General features: G+C 35.8%; 1 protein-coding gene across 2 annotated transcripts in view; it reads left to right on the forward strand.

Annotated features, from left to right (window-relative positions):
• The window catches only part of HSF2BP (heat shock transcription factor 2 binding protein), a 95,899-nt gene that overhangs the window by 40,249 nt on the left and 31,571 nt on the right, over positions 1-24,079 (forward strand). For both annotated transcript variants that reach the window (XM_020973852.2, XM_020973854.2), the window contains exons 3-6: positions 596-699; positions 12,366-12,515; positions 17,706-17,841; positions 22,310-22,427. In XM_020973852.2, the coding sequence (XP_020829511.1) occupies positions 596-699; positions 12,366-12,515; positions 17,706-17,841; positions 22,310-22,427 (508 nt within the window). The remainder of the gene's footprint in view (positions 1-595; positions 700-12,365; positions 12,516-17,705; positions 17,842-22,309; positions 22,428-24,079) is intronic.

Here is a 24,079-nt window from a genome sequence, read left to right on the forward strand (position 1 = left end):
GGATAAGGCAATTGGGGTTAAGTGACTTGCCCAGGGTCACACAGCTAGTAAGTGTCAAGTGTCTGAAACCAGATTTGAACTCAGGTCCTCCTGACTCCAGAGCCCGTTGTCTATCCACTGTACCACTTAGCTGCCCCTAGTCTTAATATATCTTAAAGATGACACTATAAAGCAAATTATTATAAGAAAAAATCTCGCCTGTGTGTTGCCAAAATTAAGCAGAAACCATTGAATGAGCAAGTAAAGATATAAGGTTTTATTAGGCAAGATTGAATCACTGAAATCCCAAATGTAAGATGGTGAAAAGGGGGTATTGCCTGTAAATGGCTTGTGTGGTAATGTTTACAACTGGCCACAAGGAGGAGGCATTATACAAATGAAAAAGTTTAAAAGAGCAGCCTCCCATTTGTCAGCCAAACACGAAGAACCAAAAAATGTTAGAGATAGTAGAGATCTTAGAGGGTCTTAGTCTGATCCTGTTACTTTTATAGAAAAATTAAATACAGGCTTTTCTAACAGAAGAGTCAAAAGTTTGAGCTTATAGAGATTAACTGTTTGAAGACTCTCAAGAATACCTTTTCTTCCTTCTCACCAGGCCTGGAAAAGAAAGAGCAGGAAGTAGAACAGATAAGAATGGATTGTGAACATTTTAGAGTCCGACTGGAAATAGCACAAGCAGATAGCATAAAAGAAAAGAAGGTATAGTAGTTGTTAAAGAAAAAAATTAACCCTCCAAATCTATGCTTATGTTCAACAAATAGTAGAGTATTTCAGTTTTGCATAAGAAATGAAAAGAATTGTTATTTACCACTCTTAAACCTCATTAGATAATATTTCTCAAGTTTTTTTTTATTCTGAGTGAATTGGCAAATTGTTTGTACAGTGGGCTTTTATAGTTAAGTAATGTGGATATTCATTTTATGCCTTTCAGTAGCTGCTTACAATTAATTTGGTATAAAAGATTGTTCAAAAACATAAAGACCTATATTGTAATAAAAATAATAAAATTAAAAGGCAGTCCCAGTAGTGATTTACAACCAGACTTAAAGATATATTTAATCTGAAGTATTCATCTCTTTTTGGTGAGCTATTTATTGGTAAGAGGCAGAGAATGCATTTGAAAATTGTTGGAGGTTAAATTTTTTTATAACAAACATTGATATTCGCTTTATGTCTTTTAGTAGCTGATTACTATTAATTTAGTATGATTGTTCTAAAACACACACACACACACACAGTCTCTCTCTCTCTCTCTCTCTCTCTCTCTCTGTCTCTCTCTCTCTGTCTCTCTCTCTCTTCTCTCTCTCTCTCTCTCTCTCTCTCTCTCTCTCTCTCTCTCTCTCTCTCTCAAAGCCCCACCTTTGACTCATGTCTCAGGACCGGCCTGAACTCAGAACTCCACTTTCTGTAGTCTATAACTGAAAAGGACAAATGAAAAGCACCAAAAATCCAGTTCTGTTTTTTGGCACCAATTGTCTAAGGGGAGGGAGAGATAGCCCTCAGGTCTTCTCCTCCAGTACGTGGTGTCACCTGCTTTGAGTGAATGAGTCTTTCAGCCCTGGAGAGAGAGAGGAAGAGAAGGAAGAGAGGGAAAGAAGAGAGGCTGTGCCCAATCACATGTTAGGCTGAAGCAGAATATCCATATCTGCCCCCAGTTTCATGATATTCGCTACCTAGGTTCCTCCATTTTAGTTGATCTCAGCATGCTCCAAATACCCATTACATTTATGTAAGAAGAAACCCCCTTTAACTAATATCTTTATAGTATTCAGTTAAAGCTGCAAAATCTGTTGAATCCCAAGGAAATAGAAGTCACTTTTACCTTGGTTAATTAAGTCTATGTTCCATTTAAGAACAGTCTTGGGCAGATATCTGAGAGAAGAAATTAGATTTGGGGAAAATGGGCAGAAACCATTGACTAGGAAGCAAATGAAGTTGTATTAAATAATCAGTCTAGAGGTAAGGTCAAGCTGGAAGTTATAGAATCCAAGATATAAGTCAGAGGTCAATTTAAAAAGTCAAGACCTGGTAGAAGTAGTTGCAGGAACACATTGGAATAACTTAGAAGATAATTTATTTGAAGATTATTGTTCCTTGTTCTCTGTTTCTTTTGAGTCCATGTCTAAGCTTAATTAGTCTAGGAGGCAAATTTGGGCTCTTTAATTTAAGGATTTGCACTTGTGTTAGGAGATGGGGAATTTTAGGTTTCAAAGCATAGAAAAACTGCTGAAGTGTCTTTGAAGCAGAATTGTATATTCTGACAATGTACCGCTAGTTTAAGCCTAAGTATGGTTTTTTATAATGTTGACTACTTAAAAGTTTGTCTGGAATTATACAAAGATCTTTTTTAGTGTCATCCTTATATAAAAATATAGAATCAGTTATTTCCAGGGCTTCAGTGTATCGAAATTATCAAGGATGTGTTTAAAGAGTGTGCTGGGAGTGCCAAGCAAACTCTGTCTTTTAAAACATATCTTTGTGTTTTAATTTAATTGTATAATATTATCTTTTACTTTAAAGCATAGATTTTTATGTTATGCAGTAAGCACTGACTGCCATAATATAGTTATTGTTGAAAATGTATTAAAAGCTCATGTTTACTTAAAGCATGCATCTCTACTTCTGTGGCAGAGCATTCCTATTGTTACTCCTCTTCTCTCACAACTATTGTAAAAAAAATTTGACCTATATAAATGGCTTGGTATGGCATGCCTAGTGCATTGTAGTGTTCGTAATCTTTGTCACCTCTATTTTAATGAAATAACATATCCAGCTTGTGGCCTTACATTCATTATAGTGGTACCTCTTTTAAATTTTAAAGCATAGATCATTTTGATGTTAAGATGAGAAAAGGAATAAACAAACTATTAATGAATAGGCTGATATTCATACAAATACTTCAGCCTCATTGGTTAAGAACTTACATGAAGATAATACTACCACCAGTTCTGCTGTGAGCCACAAACTGAATAATTACCAGTAGAAACAGATTTTGTACTTTAGTTCAGGTTAATATAGTTCCTAATCAAAGTTATCAAACATCCACCCTATTGATTTGTTCTGTGGTATTCCAAAAAATAGATTGGAACTCCATTCCTAATTATCCAGAGGTCCTTGTCAGCTTCTATTAAGTAAAATAGGGAATAAAAAAAGTTTTCAATATCGTATGAAAAAGTACAAGTGGTTAGAATATAGTTCATCAGAGAAAGCAGTATTTTGGTTTTAGTGCTGTTTCCATTTCTCTTTTAATCTAGTGATATGTTAATTCTAAAACTTCCATAGAGCTAACAATTTTTTAAAAAGAAAATGACTACAAAATGTAAAAAAAAGTCTGAGTTTCCATTCCAAGATACACAAAACTATGTAAATATAATTACAAACAATTGTTTACAGAAATAAAACCAGACCCAAATAATTGGAACAATACTAATTTTTCATGGTAGAACCAGTCAATATAATGAGAATGATGATGCTATCTAACTTTATTTATTTATTTTAATGCAGTACTAATCAACTCACCAAAAGATTACTTTATAGAACTAAAAAAAATAAATTAATATGGAGAAAAAACAGGTCAAGAATCTCAAGAGAAATGAGAAAAGAAATGGGAACAAAGGGGACTAGCAGTTTCCAAGTCTTGAACTTTACTACAAAGCAGTAATTATTAAAACAGTTTGTTACTGGTTAAGAAATAAATAGATTGAGCAGTGAAACAGATCAGATATACAACATACAGAAGAAAATATACCTAATGCTCTAGTATTTGATAAACACAAAGAGGACTGTTGCGATGAGGACTTACTATTTAACAAAAATTATTCAGAAAATTAGCAGTATGGAAGAAATTAGATTTAGACCAACACTTTATGCCTTATACAAAGATAAACTCCAAACCTAGATATAAAAGGGTCACATCATAAACAGATTAGAGAAAAATGGAAAAAATTAACATATTAGATCTATGGATAAATAAGGAATAGAGTTCACAGAAAGTAAAAATGGATAATATTGATTACATAGAATTGAAAAGTTTTTGCACAAACAAATCCAATGTGGCTAAGATTAGAAGGAAAATAACTGGGAAAAAATCTTTGCAGCAAATTTCTCTGAAAAGGGTCTCATTTCCAAGACATATAAGGAACTAATTCAAATTGATAGGAAATAGAGCCATTCCTCAATTGATAAAGGATATGAACAGGCAGTCTTCAAGGGAAGAAGAAACCCAGGCTATCTATTAGCCATATGAAAAAATGCTCCAAATTAGAGAATGTAAATTAAATTAAACCTCATACCCATCAGTTTGACAAAAGTGACAAAAAGGAAAATGATAAATTTTAGAGGGATGATGGGAAACATTGATGTGTTATGAATGAGTATAACTTTTGAATGGGTGAAAGCAGTTTGGAGTTACACACAGAAAGTTACTAAACAGTGTGTCCTCTCACCCAACAATACCGCTGCTAGGCCCATGCCCAAAAGAGATCCAAAAAAAGAGGAAAAGGTCATTTATATGTATGAAAATAGTCATAGTAGCTCTTTTTTATTGTGGCAAAAATGTGGAAACTAAGATAATATATAACATTTGGGGAATGGTTGCATAAGTTGTGATATATGAGGGTGATGGAGTAATATGTTGAAGAAACGAGGAAGTAGATTATTTTGAAAATACAAAGGAAGACTTATATGAACTGATGCAGAGTGAATGAAGCAGAACCAGAAGAATAATTTGTATTATAACATCAATATCATAACAATGAACAGTTTTGAGAAAAACGATGAAGAATGAAGTGAGCAGAACCAGAAGACCAATTTATAAAATAACACCACCACTGTAAAAACAAACAATTTTGAAAGCTGATTAATATTGAACATTCATGATTCCAGAGGACCAATGATGAAACATGCTATCTATGACAGAGAGATGCTGCATTTAGGGTTTAGAAAGACACAAACATGTTTGCATGTATCTATTGAGGGAACTTATTTTGCTTGATTCTGCATGTTTGTTCCAAGAATTTTGTTTTTCTTTCTTTTTTTCCAATAAGGTAGGAGTCAGAGAGTAAATAGATTTATGTTAATTGTTAAAAAAATAGTGAGATAGAGGGATACTCCATATATGAAACGTTGAATGCATTTTCAGATGAGGTCACTGGTTCTTCTTGACTATTTTATTTTGTTACAAGATATTTCTCACAAAGTGGGAGTAATCTGTGTTTGTAATGTAAAACAAAAAAAAAACAATTAAAAAAACACCATCTTTCAAAACCTCATGTTCTTAATGGTCAAATTTAATGAATGGAAACCTACTATTTTATTGTTAGATGAGCACAAACAAGCTTATCTGTCCAAGGAAGAAGAAATATGCCATAATCAAAGAATAATGCAGCTCTTGATTGATTCTGTTCTGTATTGGGCCAAAGGGTGGAAACTATTAAGGGAAAATTATGATACAATGAAAAGCTGACAGTTTTTAAAAAAAGGTTTTTTTTATAAATCTTGACAATCTACCCCCAAAGTATGGCCTTGTAATGTTAAGGTATTTGCAACACTCTCCTCAAAATACTGCCTTTCTCATCTAAAATAGTCTAATTATGGTCTTTCAGAATGTTGTGCTACAAAAGATTGTGATTTCACTAAGTGAAAAAATGTTTTCAATAATTGCTAATGTCACTAGTGACTGGACACCATGAACCAATATTCTTTTTATGATATTTTGACAATGAAAAATATAGTTCATTTGGACATTTTGTTTCTGTTCATACTTTATTTTTGACCAATTAAATGATGTCCTTTGTATTCTCAAAGTCGACTAGTCATCAGTGATGTCTGTCCGTTTGGATGACACATTGACTATATCTGGATGTATTGTGAGAGCTCAAATGAAAGTGAAAAAAGAAACAGTGAAATATTCTTAGCATATTGCTATGAACACTGTTTGAACATTATCCTAGTAGTTTACTTCAAGTAAACAAAACAACTGTTTTTATTTTTAATTTTTTTTGGTGTTAGACTTTTTATGCCTTTGTGGGGAAAATTTCACCAGGACCCAGGTTGAAAGGCTTTGAAGTTCCTGTCAAGTGCAAGATGGGCTTGCAGAGCAAAACCAATGTCTGTTGTAAAGCAAAATTTAATCCATCATTTTATAAACTTAACAAGAGCATAAGAAACGACTTACCTTTCTGAAGCTAAAATGAAAGCCAGAAGTCTAATCCATGAAATCAGTTTATTCAAGTTCATTTTTGCCGTTCATTTGATATATTCTATATTCTGGATAGTAGTAAATTAAGGTAAATTTAAGTGTCAGATCTTAGCTTATTTACTGCAGTAGAAGGGTTGGAAAATTCCCATTGCTCTGGTCATGACAAGTGTCCCTGAATATTTTCAATCTATTAAAAAAATTAATTTTAGTGATATTTTTTGTTTTTAGGTCACTCACATTTCACAATGTAACCTTTTCCCTCCCTTTAAAAAAAGTTTTAGGTTTAGTTCTCTCTGTCTCATCCAGGCTTGAGTGCAGGAGCTACTCATGGCCTACCTACTGATTAGGATCAAAGCTTTGACCTGCTTCCTTTTTGACCTAAACTGGTTTGCCCCTCCTTAGACAATCTGGTGGCCCCTTGCTCCTTCGAGCATTACCACATTAATGTTGAGCTTAGTTTAGACACTGCATTAGCAGAACCCAGTGCAGCTCAGAACTCCTTTGCTCAAGACCTGCCAGCCAGTAGCTGACATATAGTACCATATAGTACCATACTCGGCTCAGTCCTGTTCGGCATGAGATCAAGTTGGTCACTTAGGATTTTGTTCCTCACTGGGATAGGCTGACAGAAAATCTGGCATGGCCTCTAGCTCCTAGACTTCAAGTGGCTTGCTCTCCCAAGCTTTTGAAGCATACAAGGTTGCAGTCTGTTCAAATACTTTTTTTTTTTTAAAAATCTAAGAACCAAAAAACAACCAAAGAGGCAAAGAACACAGGCCTGTATTCATGGGCCACATGTTGGTCCAGGTAGGGAGATAGGCAGTTAACAGCAGAAGGCCACTGCTGCCTCTTTATGCTGCCCTCAGAGTTGTGGTAGCTGAGAGCCAATAGCAGCCTATCCTTGCTCATACCGAAGAATGAAAAAGGGCCACATCATCCAGTCATTGTCTTTTGTACACATTCTCATTATTTGCTCAACAGCCGATCTAAAGATTATTCTTTACTACATGTGATGGGGACAGGAAATAGTCACAATACCTGGGCACTCTCTGAATTGGAGAGTAGGAGCCTTCCATTGCATGTGATTTGAAGCAAGTTCCTCAGTCTTTTTTTTTTTTGGAGATGGTAGCAGGCAGAACAAACTAATTGCTCTGATAATGACAGGCCTTCATTATACATAAAAATAACCTTTTTGTTTGAATATCTAATTAGTGTTGGCCTTTAAAGACAATTTAAAATCCTTGGATGTACACTTAATGAAATATACTGCGCACACCTATCTCTGCAGATTATTTACAATTTGGAACCATAGTCTAGTTGCAAGAGTTCTGGATTTTCAGAATCACAAAATCAGAAAATCATAGAATTTGAGAATTTTTTATTAATTTATTTTGGTTTATCAACAATCACTTCCATATGCTTTGGAGTTTAAAATTTTTCTCCCTCTTCCTTCCCACACCCTCCCCAAGATGGCGCACAATCTGATATAGGCTGTAGACATATACATTCCTATTAAACATATTTTCACATTAGTGATGTTGTAAGTAAGAATTAGAACCAATAGGAGGAACCACTAGAAAGAGGAAACAAAACTCAACAGAAGAGGAAAAAAAATAACAAATAGTATGCTTCAATCTGCATTCAAACTCCATAGTTCTTTGTTTGGATGTGGATAGCATTTTCCATCATGAGGCTTTTGGAGAGATGTCTTAGATCCTTGTATTGCTGGGAAGGGTTAAGTTTATCAGTATTAGTCATCGCACAACATGGCTGTTATTGTGTACAACATTCTCTTGGTTCTGCTCACTTCACTCAGCATCAAACCATACAAGTCTTTTCCAGGTTTTTCTGAAGTCAGCCTGTTCATCATTTCTTATAGCGTAGTAATATTCGATTACATTCATATACCACAACTTTCTCAGCCATTCCCCAGTTGATGGGCATCTTCTCAATTTCCAGTTCTTTGCCACCACAAAAAGAGCTGCTATGAATATTTTTGTACATGTGGGTCCTTTTCCCGTTTGTATGATCTCTTTGGGATATAGCCCTAGAAGTGCTATTGCTGGGTCAAAGGGCATGCACATTTTTATAGCCCTTTGGGCATAGTTCCAAATTGCTCTCCAGAATCGTTGGATTATTTCATGACTCCACCAACAATGCATTAGTGTTCCAATTTTCCCACATCTTCTCCAACATTTATCATTTTCTTGTTTTGTCATCTTGTCCAATCTGATAGATGTGATGTAGTGGTACCTTAGAGTTGTTTTGATTTGCATTTCTCTAATCAGTAGTGATTTAGAGCATTTTTTCATATGACTGTACATGGCTTTAATTTCTTCCTCCGGAAACTGCCTGTTCATATCCTTTGACCATTTATCAATTGTGGAATGACTTGTATTCTTAGAAATTTGACTTAATTCTCTATATTTTTTTGTTTGCTTGTTTGGGCAGTGGGGTTAAGTGACTTGCCCAGGGTCACGCAGCTAGTAAGTGTTATGTGTCTGAGGCCAGATCTCAACTCAGGTCCTCCTGAATCCAGGGCTGGTGCTGTATCCACTGCATCACCTAGCTGCCCCTTAATTCTCTATGTATTTTAGAAATGAGGTCATAGTCTAGTTGCAAGAGTTCTGGATTTTCAGAATCACAAAATCAGAGAATCATAGAATTTAAGATTTGGAATCTACCTCAGTGGCCATCTAGTTGAACCTGTGCATGAAAGGATCCACCCTATAACACTACCAAATATATGATTTTCCAGCTCTAGCTTGAAGACCTTTGAAGAGGTAGAATTCCTATCCTCTTTACACCCCCACCTCCCAATAGTCCATTTCATTTTTGGACAGCTCTAATTATTAGGAAGTTTTCCCAGACAAAACTTATATTGACTTCTTTCTAACTTCCACCCAATATTCCTAGTTCTGCCCTGTAGGAATAAATGGTAGAAGTCTAATATCCTTCACAAATACTTGAGAATAACTGTGATGTTCCCCCTCTTTTTCAGGCTAAACATGCCTAGTTCCTTAACTAATCCTCATGTGAAATGGACTCAGTGCCCTTTAGCATCCTGGTTGTCTTCCTGTGCATACTCCTAAGCTTATCAATGTCCTTTTAAAACTTTGGCATTCAGAACTTACTTCAAATAAGATCTGAAATAATGAAGATAATTAAAACAGGGTACAGTGAGACTATCATTCCCCCTATTACCAGAAGGCATGCCCCTTTTAATGCAACCCAAGATCTCATTAGCTTTTTTTGGGCTGCCATCACATTGATGATAAGTATTGAATTTATAGCTCATTAAAACCTGTAGATCTTTTTTAAGAATACTTACTGTCATCCATGCTTTCTCCATCTTTATGAATTTAATTTTTTGGTGCCCAAATGAAAGATTTTACATTTATGTCTATTCTATTTTAACTTTTTTGGTTCAACTGACTATTCTAGTCTTTTCTGGATCCTGACTCTTGTTATCCAGTATATTAATCATCTCTCTCAGTGCTCTGTAAATCTGATGATCTGTGTCTTTATTCAAATCGTAGATTTGTTAAACATCATAGGGCCAAGCATAGATCTGCAGCAACTTGCTAGAGATTGCCTGTCATGGTGACATTGGACCATTAACAACTACTCTTTGAGTTCTTTTAATTCAAGTATGCAAAAAATTTTAATAGGTTCTATATTACCAACATAACCTAGCAGGAATAGCAAAAAAAAAAAAGAAATTACTCTTAAAATAAGTGTAAAATATTTTATTAACACTTGAATTGAACTACCCTGGCCATGTTAAGTCCAAAACTCAATTTCTTTGGTTCTTGCTATTGACTTAATAGAGGTCTGATGTTCAAGAGATACTGGGAATGGTTGTAAAAATAGAAGAATAAGAACCATTTCCTAGTAGATAAATGCAAAAGGATATGAACAGGTAGTTCTTAAAGAAAGAATAAGCTCTCAACCATCACATATAAATATGCTCCAAATAATGAATATTGAGACAAATATTAATTAAAACATTTCTGAGGCTCTACTTTACATTCTTCAGATTGACAAAGATGACGAAAAAGGATAAATGACAATTATAGGGGATGTGGTAGGATAGGTACACTGATGTTTTATTTGTGGATTGTGAATTAATGTAGCCATTCTGGAAAACAATTTGGATTTATTTCTCAAGAATCACTACACTTCATTGGAACCACCACATTTAAACTGTTAAATGAGGAATGACATAAAGATGAATTTGGGAGGAGAAAATGGATAGACCATATAGATACAAAGGGAATCCAAGTTGAAGGTGATATACTTTTTAAAATATTAAGGAATTGTTTTTATTGATTGTATTTGTTGTATCTCATTGAGAGGACAGAGTAACAAAACATGGATAAGCTCAGGGATGCTGTTGTTATGCCTTCCTCCTAAAAAAGTAACTGAGAAGATGTCTATAATTACTGAATACATATGTCTATTTTGTCATTTTTATAAAATGTTATGAGAATAGCCTATACACATATGGAGAGTGTCTTTAATGCCATTTTACAGGGGACAGACAGGCATTTCTACGACAGATCATTTTTTCATAATTATATAATTGACTGAAAAGTATAGAAAATATAAGATCCTACTGGGCTTGTTGTTTGCTGGTTGCTTAGGCTTTACTGACCTTATCTACCATATGGTAGGCCAGGAATGTGACTATACTGGTAGATGAGACAATGACTTTGCCCCTGGACTTATCTTTGACTCTGCCTTTTTCGTGCCCACTTATCTACAGGGGAGGATGAAAGAGGCTTGGAGTTGAAAAACTGGGGAACCTGGTGCCCAAGAGCCTTTACATGGATAATGATGAGACATAGTTTAGGTTTTAGAAGTTAAAATCAGGAGATTTGCTTGCCATAAGTGAGGTCTCCAGAGATGCTAAAGGCTATTTAGTCCAAAGGAAATGTAGATTTTAGACTGAGGGTACTAACTCTTTAGATAAGAGTGTCCTTTCTCCTCTTTGTTTTAATGAACTTGATGCCTGGAACTGATAATTTCTAGATAGAGTTTAGAAGTTTCATAATTAAGACTCTTAAGGAAATGAGACAGGTTAGTCTGTCAATACTGTTAGTCTGGAAATAAGAAGTATTTTTTCATAGGACTTCTGCTCATCAGTGGTTAGGGTGGCTGTTTTTCTAAGAACTACAAAATTATCTTTCTGGCTTTGAGCTAAAAGATCCAAACAGAAGTAGCCCTAGAGATTGTCTCAGCTGAAGCCAGACAGTCTTCAGTCAGAAGCAGGCAGAAACTCCATATCCATGTAGTGTTCTTGGGATTGGAACTGGCAGTGCTAAGTGAAGACTGTGATTAAGCAAAACAGCTTTTGGAGTTGACTGTGTTTAATAGAGCAGTTTTCAGTGGACCAACATCTAGTGGAGCTTATACATTCAATGTCCAGAGTCTAGTAGAGCAGTATCCAGCTGAGATTGTGTGTTAGAGTGGGGAGCAGGCCAGATGGGGCAGTGTGATGATATCACCAGAAGACATCAGTCTCTCTAAAGCATCAGAAGCATGAGTTGTCCCTCTCTACATGTATCTTGGCCAAACATATTTCTTACATGTTGCCTTTTCCACTCACATTCCATACATATATTCATGTTTCTCACTGATGGTATGTGTTTGTGAGAGATTTTATTGCTACTTTTCTTACTATGAAATTTCATTATATATTTTTACTTTGAACTAATTGTCACGTCTGACTATTAAAGGTAGGGTATCTGAGCTATTGTTTTAGGGAGTACAAACAGGGCTTTTTATGTCTTCAAGTTAATAAATACTTTAAAAATAAGTTGCACATAATAGAGACTTACTGTTTCATATACAAATCTCTTTTTCTTTCTTTGTATGTGGCCGTGTTCTTATTTGTTGCTGTCTGTCAAATTCATAATTTAAAAAAAAGAAAATTTTAAAAGATATAGAACAGTTATACTCAGTAGTATCCTTCCTTTTCTGAGCTTTGTTTGCCCTGTATAGTGGCTCTCTATGAAATAATTTTGATGCGTCAGCCTTTCTGGTTAATATTTACACTTAACAATTCTAGAATTTTATTTTAATTTACTATTACTTATGAACAAGGGTAGAAATAGAATGATGTTGTTAATCTTCTGATATTTTATTCTGATATTAATTTCAGGAGAAACTGGCTCTTAGACAGCAGCTGAATGAATTGAAGCAGCAACTCTTGCAGCAGGCAGAATATTGTACAGAAATGGGAGCAGCAACATGTACCCTTTTGTGGAGTGTCTCCAGCAACGAGGAAGTAGTAAAAGCCATCTTAGGAGGAGTAAGCATCCTATGTGAACTAGATCTGGTGTTATAGCTTAACATTAAATAACTTAAAGGACATGGTAGTTATGTTAATACTTCTATATAAAATACCCAGTTCTTTGTGTCTTTTTTCCCCAGGCACCAATGGAGTGAAGCAGGGTTGTTTGCTTGCTTCCGTGCTTTTTATTTATTTTTTTTTTTGGCTAGGCAGTGGGGTTAAGTGACTTGCCCAGGGTCACACAGCAAGTAAGTGTTATGTGTCTGAGGCCGGATTTGAACTCAGGTCCTCCTGAATCCAGGGCCAGTGCTCTATCCACAGCGCCACCTAGCTGCCCCTCATGCGTTTTAGCATGATGAAAATTTTGAATTCTGTGGATAAGTTCACTTACCTTGGCAGTATACTTTCCAGGGATGTACACAGATGATGAGGTTGATGCATGCATAGCACTAAACTAGCTCAGCATTTGGGAGGCTCCAAAAAAGGTGTAGGAGAAAAGAGGTATTAGGTTGTCTACCAAACTGAAGGTCTACAGAGCTGTTGTGCTGACCTCATTATTGTATCCCTGTGAAACCTGTACAGTATATGAGCACCATACCAGAAAAATGAATTGCTTCCATTTGAATTGTCTTAGGAAGATTCTGAAGACCACCTGGTAAGATAAGGTACTGGACATTGAAGTTCTTTCTTGAGCTGAAGTGCCAGTCATTCGAACTCAGTTGCAGATAATGCAACTCCAGTGAGCTGGCCATGTTGTTTGAATGCCAAATGTATTTTTGCCTAAAAGTCTATTTTACTGACAACTCATATAAGGAAAGCCTCACTTGGAGGTCAGAAGAAGTGCTACCAGAACACGATCAAGATCTCTCTGAAGAACTTTGGAATCAATTGTGAGGCACAGGAGACACTGGCACAGGATTGTCCAGCGTAGTGTGCCCACATCAATGAAGGCACTGTGCTCTATGAGCAAAGCAGAATTGTGGAAGCTCAAAAGAAATGTGTGAGATGTACATTTTTATTGATAGCTTCCTTCCAAATGGTCATACAGATTATTTGTGCATGACCTGTGATAGAGCCTTCTGGACTTGTATTGATATGATCAGCCACAGCCAGACACACTGTAAGTTGACCCCAATATCATGATGTCACTTTGGTCTTAAGAACGAAGGACAAACAATGGGAGGCACAAAGAAATAGTATAAGATTTTCTCTTCCCTTAAAAAACCTAGAGCTTAAGCTTTTCATGGAGATGAGACATGGACATAACATCTGTAATACAAAATCATATGTAATAAGAGCTATATGTTATAACATATTTAGTATAGGTGTTAAAAGAGAGAGTACTTATAGTCAGAGCGAAAAGGGAAGGAGATGACATTTGAGCTAGACCTCAAAGGGTAGGTTGGATTTTGAGAAGTGGAGATGATAAGAGGAACATTTGAGGAAGTCAAGACAGCAATGACTTAATGACCTTCTTCCCCTCCCCCCCACTGCCCTGAGGGTGACACTGGCATGGACTGTTTATGTGGCAGGTGATAAGGCTAGGAAGGCAAAGTCATTAGCTCCTATAAAGAGTCATAAGCAAATTTAGAAGTCATCTCATAGTCCTACTCCCAGAAATGGATTTCCAGAGAAGTATGTATTGATTTGTTCAAGGTTGTACAGGAAGGAAGTAGCAGAGCTGGAATTTCCTTTGCCTCATCACTCTGCCTCTCATCTCTAAAATATCAACCTCATAAATATGAGATGGGGAGGTATAGCTAGATTACAGTTCATCTGAAAAAGATTCGTAAGGTTTAATAGATTAAAAGCTCAAAATGAACCAGCGGTATGAAAAAAGCTAATGTGATCTTTGGCTCCATCAAGAGAAACTTGGTGTCTAGTAATAAGGAAATGACATTTCCACTGTTCCACATCTGGAGTGTTCTGTTCTGCTTACATAAGATGTGCCACATTTTATGAAGGACATTGATGAGCTGGAGAATATTTAAGGAAAGAAGTCAGGGTGGTTAAAGACCTCAAGTTTATGCCTCAAGTTCAAGATCTATCAAAGGAAATGGAACTTTTTAGCCTGGAGAAGAAAAAAATATAAGGGGAACATAATAGTTGTCTTCTAAGAATCTGAAGCATTGTCACATGGAACAGTCTGTTCTAGATAGCAGACAGATGTGGTGCAGCAGATAGGGTGATTGAAGTCAGGAAGACCTGAGTACAACCCAGCCTCAGACATTTCTAATTGTGTGACCTTGGCCACTTCACAACCTCGCTGAGATTCAGTTTACTTATCTGTAGAATAGGAATAATAACAACTGTAATATCTACCCCCACAGAGTTGTTGTGAAGTTCAAATAAGACAGTGTGTATAAAGTACTTGGCAAACTTTTTTTTGAGCAGCTGGTTTAATGACGTGATTTCTACATGCACTACATGAAATTAATAAATTTCATAATTCATTGAAGTACAGAACATTAAATTCCAAACCCCAACAGCATTAGTGGTGGGTGGTCCTTTCCCATCCCAAGTCCTTAGTAGGCAGGCAGACAGACTGGCCCAGGTTGCTATTAAAACAGGTCTTTTGTTTCCTCATACAAAGAATCCAATCGAACCCACATTTAATTATTTATTTGTTTGTTTGTTTGTTAGGCAGTGGGGTTAAGTGACTTTCCCAGGGTCACACAGCTAGTAAGTGTTATGTGTCTGAGGCTGGATTTGAACTCAGGGCCTCCTGAATCCCGGGCTGGTGCTCTATCCATTGCACCACCTAGCTGCCCCCTAATCCACATTTATTAAGCACGTACTATGTGCCAGACACCGTGTTAAGCACTGGGGATACAATTAGTGAAAAGAGAATCCCTTCCCTTAAGGAGCTTACAATCTAAAAGGGGACACAATACACAAAAGGAGGCAGGAAAGGCGGGGAGGGGAAAAGGGGAGATAGAGACACCAGTGGATATCTTGTTCTGTGGAGGTGAAACCAGACAAAACAGCAGATACAAAGTGGAGTGATCTGAGAATCCAGTTTCTCCTCTCTATAAAGGAAGGCATTGGGAGGTGTTTGGTACTCCTCCCTCTAGCCCTCCAATCAGAGGGGAGAGGAGGCTGAGGGAGATTGTGTCAGTCAGGGCTTAAGTTAGCAGTATGGTGGTGAGTTTGGAAGTGATGAACTCATCTTGTTATATGGAGTGGAAACCAGGCAGAACCATAGATGCAAAGTAGAGTGCTATTATTTCTATTAAAACAGGTTCTTTGTTTCCATATACAAAGAATAACTATGATCAGTATAAAATTGTATTAAAAATCAGTGATGCAAAAAGCTGTAGGATCATAAACACCTTCCTGGTACTACTATTGCCCAAGACCCCACTTGATACTGAAACTACCATTTTCCCACTTGGTAAACTTTTAAAACACTGCATATATGTATCAGTACTTATTATTGCTATTGCACCAGCAAAAGACTCAATGGGCAGGAAAACCAGGAGGGCATTGCAGTATTCTAGGCATGAGGTAATTTGGGTCTGAATTAGTATGGTGGCAGTGAGAATAGGAAGGAAATATTAAGATAATATGAAGATCAAATCAGTGGGACCTAGTGATGTGTTGTAAATAGAGATGAACCATACAGGAAACAGAAATAACTACGGTTTCAGTAATTAGAGGTATGTAATAACAGAGATACAGACATCAACTGGAAGAGAAAGTTTGGGGTATGGGTATTGAAAGTAATGAGTTGTTTAGATTTTTGTTTCTAGAAGTCAGTATTTTACTTAGTGTATGGTTTAATACATAGAATAAGCATAATAACATTTTCTGTCATATCTATTGTAAAAGCAAGTTGTTTTCATTTAGTCTTATCTTTTCCATGCTGTGAGTTTCCTAATTTCTTTACTACAAACTTCTTTAAAACACTGAGAATAAGTGAATGAGGCCTTCTCCCCTTATTCTATGTGACCTCATAGTTTTTGATACCAGTTAGCCCTTCCTTCTGGATACCATCTCCTTCCTTGGTTTCCCTGACACTCTTAGGTTTTACCTATTTGACATCTCTGTCTCTTTTGCTGGATGGATCCATACCCCACCTCCTAAACATGCAATTCCTCAGGATTGTCCTTGGCCTTCTCCTTCTCTGACAACACTCTCTTGATGACATCATCAGCTTTAGTGAGTTCAATGATCTTCTTTATGCAGATAACTTTAAAATCTATCCATCCTAATCTTTCTCCTGAACTTCAGCTCTTTATTACCAGCATCTCAACTAGATCTCAGTAGGTCCTAAATATTCACAGTGACCTTATAAATCCATTTGTCTTCTGAACTTTCTGTTGTGGGCATTGTAATTCTTCTATTTATCCCAGATTTACAATGGCAGAGTAATCCTTGACTCTTTTCTTTCCCCCCTCTCCCATGTCCAGTAAGTTGCAAATTTTTGTCAATTTTACCTCCATGTCATCATTTACATCCACTTTTTTTTTCTTTACTCATGCAGCCTCAACCCTAGTTATGGCCTTAAAATTCTCTTACCAGGACCATTACAATTTCATTCTAATTAGCCTCTCAGTCTCTTGCCTCCCTAATTGATCTTCCACACATTTGTCAAGTTGACATTCCTAAAACATATCTGACAGCATCACTGCTCTACTCAAGACATCCTCATTGGCTACCTACTGCCTTCAGGGTAAAATATTCTTAGCCTGACTTTGAAGTCCTTCAATATCTGGCTCCCATCTATCTTTCCAGTATTATTTCATCAGACTCCACTTTGTGTACACTCTCTTTCAGTCACAGTGGCCACTATGTGTTGCTCATACATGACATTCCAACTCTTCCTTCCTGCCTTGCCACAGGCTCTTTCTCATGGGTGCCTCAGAATCCTGCATTTCTTTCAGAACCACAACTGAGGTGCCACGTCTTATGCAAAAGCCTTTCCTGATCCTGCCAGTTGTTGGTATTCTCTCCTTCCAGAAATTACTTAGTATCGATGTTCCATTATCTGTGTACATGCTGTATATCCCTAGTAGAAAATAAGCTCCTTGGTGGTAGGTACTGTTTTGTTGTCTTATAATTTAAGTGTTTTACACTGAGTAGGTGCTTAGTATTTGTTTAATTGATTTAATTGGTCCTGGAAAAAGACGAGAGTAATGTTCCCTGCTCTGTTTTTAAAAGCTTTCAAGGAGTATGACTCTTTAATTGTTCTTTCCAAACTTTCAGGGTAAGGCATTGAAGTTTTTCAATATCACTGGACAAACAATGGAGAGTTTTGTAAAATCACTGGATGGCAGTATAAAACAGGAGCTGGATTCTGATGAAAATCAATTTGTATTTGCTTTAGCTGGAATTATAACTAGTAAGTAATTTTTTGAGTTCATTTATCTTTACATATACTGTCTATAGAGAATGTATTATATTGACATGGTACTGGCCAGTATATTTTGTTCAGTTACATATGCACACAAAGATCTTTTTTATGATATGTCTCAAACCACAGAAGTTTACATTAAAAAAATCCTGAAGTTAACATAAAATTTTATTGATTTTGTATTTAAATGAGGAAGTACTTTAAAAATCCAGAGTTTCAACTTTTTTCAAATTAGCCTCTTATATTACCACGTTTAAGCTGTGTACTAATGTGCATGCTAAGTTAAGTGCTATTTTAGTTTTTCAAAAGGCTTCATAGAGAAGTCCTCTAAATTCTAAAATGAATATAAGGAAACCACGCTGTTCTTAGCCAGGCCAGATGCAGGCTAATATGGTGGTTCAGACTCAGGACTGGAATGAAATTAGATCCTTACAGACCATTTAACAAGAAATCTGGATGTGAAAAAAATCACTTTAAAAAACTGTCCACATCACTTAGAAGAATAGGGCATAGTGAAAATACAGAGAATCTACTAGTAATCTCCCAAGAGAAACCCCAAAATAAATACTGTCAACAAGGTTATAACCAAAGTTTAGAACTCCTAGATGAAAGAAAAGCAAGCAACCAAAAAAGAAAGAGTTCAAGTACCAAGGAACCATCGTCAGGATCACAGAAGACTTGGCTGCTACTTTTTTAAACAGGAGATTTTGGAATGTGGTGTTCCAAAAGGCAGAAGATAACAGTTTACAAACCAGAATAACCTGTTTTGCAAAATTGAGTACAATCCTATCAGGGGAAAAAGGTATATCTTTTTCTTTATTTTTTTGTGAGGCAATTGGGGTCAAGTGACTTGTGCAGGGTCACACAGCTAGTAAATGTTAAGTGTCTGAGGCTGAATATGAACTCAGGGCCTCCTGACTCCAAGGCCAGAGCTCTGTTCACTATGCCACCTAGCTGCCCCTAAAAGTATATCTTTAATGAAATAGAAGACTTCCACATATTCCTGATGAAAAGGTCAGAACTTAGTAGAAACTTAGAAATCCAAATTGGAAATCAGGAATAGCAATCATGATTTAGAAAAGGCAGCCATAAAAATAGATACTATATTATACTTACAGGCACCTTAAACAATGAATATCAGTACTGTATGTGCCTGAATGCGTGTGTACAGGCACACGCACACATAACCAAAATAGACAATAAAACTGTAATAGTGGAGGATCTCACTGTATTCCCTTCAGGACTAAACAAATCTAACAGAAACCTATTTATTTTGTTTTTTAAATTTTGGAGAGCTGTAGTGTGATGAAATGAGGATTAGGAGTAGGGTAGCCAAAAAGAGAAAGAAAGAAAGAAAGAGAAAAAAAAGAAGGAAATGAGAATCATTGAAATATTTTTTTAAAAATGTACAGAAGAGAACAGAATGGAGGTCAGAAAGAATGACAGACAATTAGGACCATTTAAATTACATATTGAATTTATCATATATAATAAAAACAATCAAAATTTTATTCTAGATGCAGAAAAGGTTTTTGACAAAATCCAATCATTGTTTAGGTTAAAAATTTTGCAAAGTATAGAAATAAATGGACCTTTCCTTAATATGATAAATAGTATTTATCTAAAACTGAGAGCCAGCATTATCTATAAGGAAAAACAGGAAACCTTTTAAATAAAAAGGGTAAAGCTATTGTTCATTGTCATCACTATTATTTGCTATAGTTCTAGAAATTATAACTATACCAAATAAGTCAAGAAAAAGAGAAGTCTGAGTAATTGGAGAGATATGAGTTGCCCACACAAAATTGATGTCTCACCAATTATTTGTCTGTTAACAAGTAATACATTTTAATAATATAGGAAACATATAATAAAATAACGAATAACAGTAATGATAATGATAGGTGACATTACTACTTAAATTGACATAGTCAATGCTGTTAACAGTCAAACTACAAAAGAGTTACTATATAGAAATCGGCAAAATAATAACAAATGTAAAAAAAAGGTAGAATGAAAGGGGGCATTTGATTCTACACTCCCCCTCACCACCCAAGGTTATGTAGTGATGAGTAGTTTTAATGCGTAAGAAGGGTGTGTCCTTTCTCAGTTCAGGTATTAAATCTCTGATTTCTAGGAGAATGGAACAAATAAGCTAGCCACACCCGTGGAAAATTTTTAGGTGTCTGGGTCATGGATGAGTTTTAGACTTGGGAGAGTTGGAGGCCATTGTGCAAGAAACCCTCATGCCTCTCCCAGAGGGCACACCAGTTTATTTGAGACATGAATACTTGTGTACTGATATATGTTATATTACTCTGTTCATTATGAGTTTAGAAGCTATATCAACAATTTGGATTTTGTGGTAGTTCATCCATGTTCAATTTTTGGTCCTTGTAAGCAGGCCTAGGTTATTAGCTTTTATAGTGTCGTGATTCTAGACAGTTCGTTTGTGGTGCTTATAGGATTTGCCTGATGACGTAGAAACTCAGAGTAATAAACCCCAAGTGCTTTATCCCTTTATGAGCCCTGTACCTGTCTGAGGATTTTATGAATGTTTTCTTTTTAAGTTGAACTGTTTGACCTCACTGTGGATGGCCCTTTGTGTTGCAGGTGTGGAATAGGGAAATTTTAGGTGCCCTATGTAATGATGACCTAGAGAGAATTTTTTGCTTGAACCTTGAGTTGGATTGCCTATATGTTGCCAGAATCCCTGGATAAATATTGGATACCCTTATTTTTTCTAGCGACTCACATGAATTTTTATCTAATAATTATAACAGCAATAATAATAATAGTAATAACTACCATTTATATAGTTTTTTAAGGGTTTGCAAGATACTTTGTATATATTATCTCTTTTGATTCTTACAACAGTCCTAGGAGGTAGGTGCTGTTATTATCCTCATTTTACAAATGAGTAAACTGAGGCTGAGAGAGGTTAAATAATGTGTCCAGGGTCACATAGATAGCCAGAGCCAGCTAAGTGGTACAGTGTATAGAGCACTGATCCTGGAGTCAGGACAACTTGAGTTCAAATACAGCCTCAGACACTTACTAGCCACGTAACCTTGGGCAAGTCACTCAACCTCTGTTTGCCTCAGTTTCCTCAACTGTAAAATGAGGATAATACAGTACTTACCTCCCAGGTTGCTGTGCAGATCAAATGAGATATTTGTAAAGCACTGACTAGCATAGTGCCTGGTACACAGTAGGTGCTATATAAATACTTATTCCCTTTCCCTTCCCTTCCTCTGAGGCAGAATTTGAACTCAGGTCTTCTTAACTCCAAGTTCAACACTCTAGTACATCATCTAGTTTAGTTTCTCACTTGAAAGGTTTACATTGACTTCCAGTTAATCCCAGATTCATGAATACCTGTGGCAAAGCTTCACATTTCTAGGAGCTTTATAAGAACTCACAAACCACAAATACCTAAGCATTGGTAGATGCAAGGGCAGCCAGGTGGCGCAGCAGATAGAGTGCCAGACCTGGAGTCAGGAAGTCTCATTTTCCTGAGTTCAAATCTGGCCTAGGACACCTAACTATCCATGTGACCCTGGGCTAGTCACTTAACTCTGCCTCAGTTTCCTCATCTGTAAAATGTGTTGGAGAAGGAAATGGCAAACCACTCCAGTATCTTTACCAAGAAAAATCCAGATGGAGTTACAAAGAGTTGAACACAACTGAAATGACTGAACAACAACAAAGGGGGAAACGTGCATATCTTCATGCCAGATATATTTTTCTTATTTGTAAAATGGGGATAATAGCACCCATTTCCAAGAGTTGTGAGAATAAAGTGAGATAATATTTGTAAAGCACTTTATAGACCATAAAGTACTATATGCATGCTATTATTATTATTATTGTGGTGGTGGTAATAGTAGTAGTAGTAGTATTTGACATTACTAACCCATATAATTAAATTTTGTCAGTAGTGGTGATACTTTCCCTGTTTTTCTCCTGGTCCCATTTAGTAACTTGTGACTTTATCATCTTGGTTAAAAGTCACTAGTAAACCCAAATATGTTTTGAGGCAGATATTCTCTTCCTTGGCTTTGCTATATGGTAGTCAGCTGGCTTTTCCCTCATCAAATATTCAAATACTGATAGTTTAACAGACATTTAGTCTGGGAGCATAACGTAATATTTATTCTGCTTCTGAATACATGCTTTAATTAAAGTAAAACAGCGTTTCATTGCAAAAGGAGTTGTTTGTTCATCACAATAGGAATATCTGACTTACCTTAGTTAAAATGCTATGGTTGTCAATTCAGCTTTATGGCCTGTCAATTCTTGGGCTAAAATAATTTTTAATCGACTTTTTAATACATTCTGTAGTTCTGAAACTGAAATCAGATATTATTATGCACTAAGAACAACCTCTTTTAACTATTTAAATCTTAGAACCATGTAAAATTTAACAGTGAACTTCATTTTTTTTCTGTTGCAGATGTTGCTGCCATAGCTTGTGGTCGTGAATTTCTAGTTAATTCAAGTCGTGTGCTGTTGGACACAATAATGCAACTTCTGGAAGACTTGAAACCAGGACAGTGCACCAAACTCAAAGTGTATGATGGATAATATTAAAAAGATGAAGCTTATTTACTTACTGATTAGAATGTATTGAACTAATCTATCTAATTAAGCTCAATTCACTTGGGAATATTTTTTTAAAAATTGAAAGGATAAATTTCTTGGTGAGTTAAGGGAGCACTTTCTTGTATATGTATGTGTATGTGTATATATATATATATGTACATATTTGTATGTTTATACACACATACATATGTATACACATACCATATATGCATGTGTATATGTGTGCATATACACATACACACATACCTAGGAATATGGACTGAATCTGTGATTCATTGAATTGGGAGCTCCTGGCTGAGGAAACTCCTTCTAATATGCAGGTCAGTACCTTCTTTGCAGCTTACAGTATTAGAGAGTTACCTAGAGCACAGAGATGTTAAATTACTTGCCCAGAGGCATGTAGTCAACCTGTGTCAGAGATGGGCTTAAACTCAGTCACATCTTTCTGGCTTCAAGGCCAGCTCTCTATGCATTCTGCTTCTTATATATATGATGAAATATTAAACCTTAAAATTGCAATAAGACTTTTTGGACACCATATATACATACATACATTATGTGCATATGCATAATACATGGATATATATGCATATACCTACTTGCTCACATCTACATATGCACATTATACATTATCTGTCTCTCTCATGTGTGTTTGTGCATATATGCACCAATGCAAACATTGAATTCAGATTCATTCATTCAAATATAAATTCAGATTAATTCAGGTTCTGAACTTCAGTTCCTTAGGCTAATCACTGATTTACAAAGAGGGTTTTATAACACCTCAAGGTAAGACATAGTGAATAGAATGCTAGATTTGGAGTCAGGAAGACCTGAATTTGAATCCTGCCACAGACAGTAATTAACTCTGTAATACTAGTCAAGTCACTTAACCTCTGTATGCCTCGAATTTTTTTTATAAAATGAGAGAGTTGAATTTGGAGTCCTTTGGAGTCCCTTCCTACTCATAAATTTATCCATATCACCATGGTCAAAAAATTAATTTTAATCCATTTTATTTAAAATACATGTATGTGTGATATAACACAAATGAGGAATGTTTCTAGAATTAAACCAAAATTTTCGTATGTGTTAGAACTCCAAGGTTAGTAATCACTGCCTTTGATGATACAACAGGGAAAAATATTCAAGTTCAGATTTACTTTCTTGCTTCATTTCATTTGTTTTAAGTTTTGTATTCAGATTCGACCTGTCAAATCAGATTATTTCACTTGATAATCAGTTTTATTTTTTATTCCTTTTTGCAAATGCAAAGATAATTAGTGAGGTTGCAAATATTTTGTTCCTTAGTCTCTTCTTTATAGTTGTAGTTACTCTTTGGGAGTATTTATAGGTAAAATAATCTGTTTACCTCTGTTGTTGTTGTTACTGTTGTTTTGCAGCAATTCCCCAAATGTTTCTTTTTTTTTTCTTGAATGTACATCTATTTCATTAATGATTAGGCTCAGTTTTGTGGCGTGTTATTGCAGTTCTCTATTTTTGGACCGTATTATTCCATTCCCTTCTCTGATTTCTTATAGCTTAAAACTAATTCTTTCTTATTTGAATTGCCTTCATATTTAAAATCTTTCTTCTGGATGTTTGCACATTTTGCTGTTTG

This window comes from Phascolarctos cinereus, unplaced genomic scaffold (assembly GCF_003287225.1).
Source record: "Phascolarctos cinereus isolate Bilbo 61053 unplaced genomic scaffold, phaCin_HiC Scaffold_726;HRSCAF=1367, whole genome shotgun sequence".
Lineage (NCBI taxonomy): Eukaryota > Metazoa > Chordata > Mammalia > Diprotodontia > Phascolarctidae > Phascolarctos > Phascolarctos cinereus.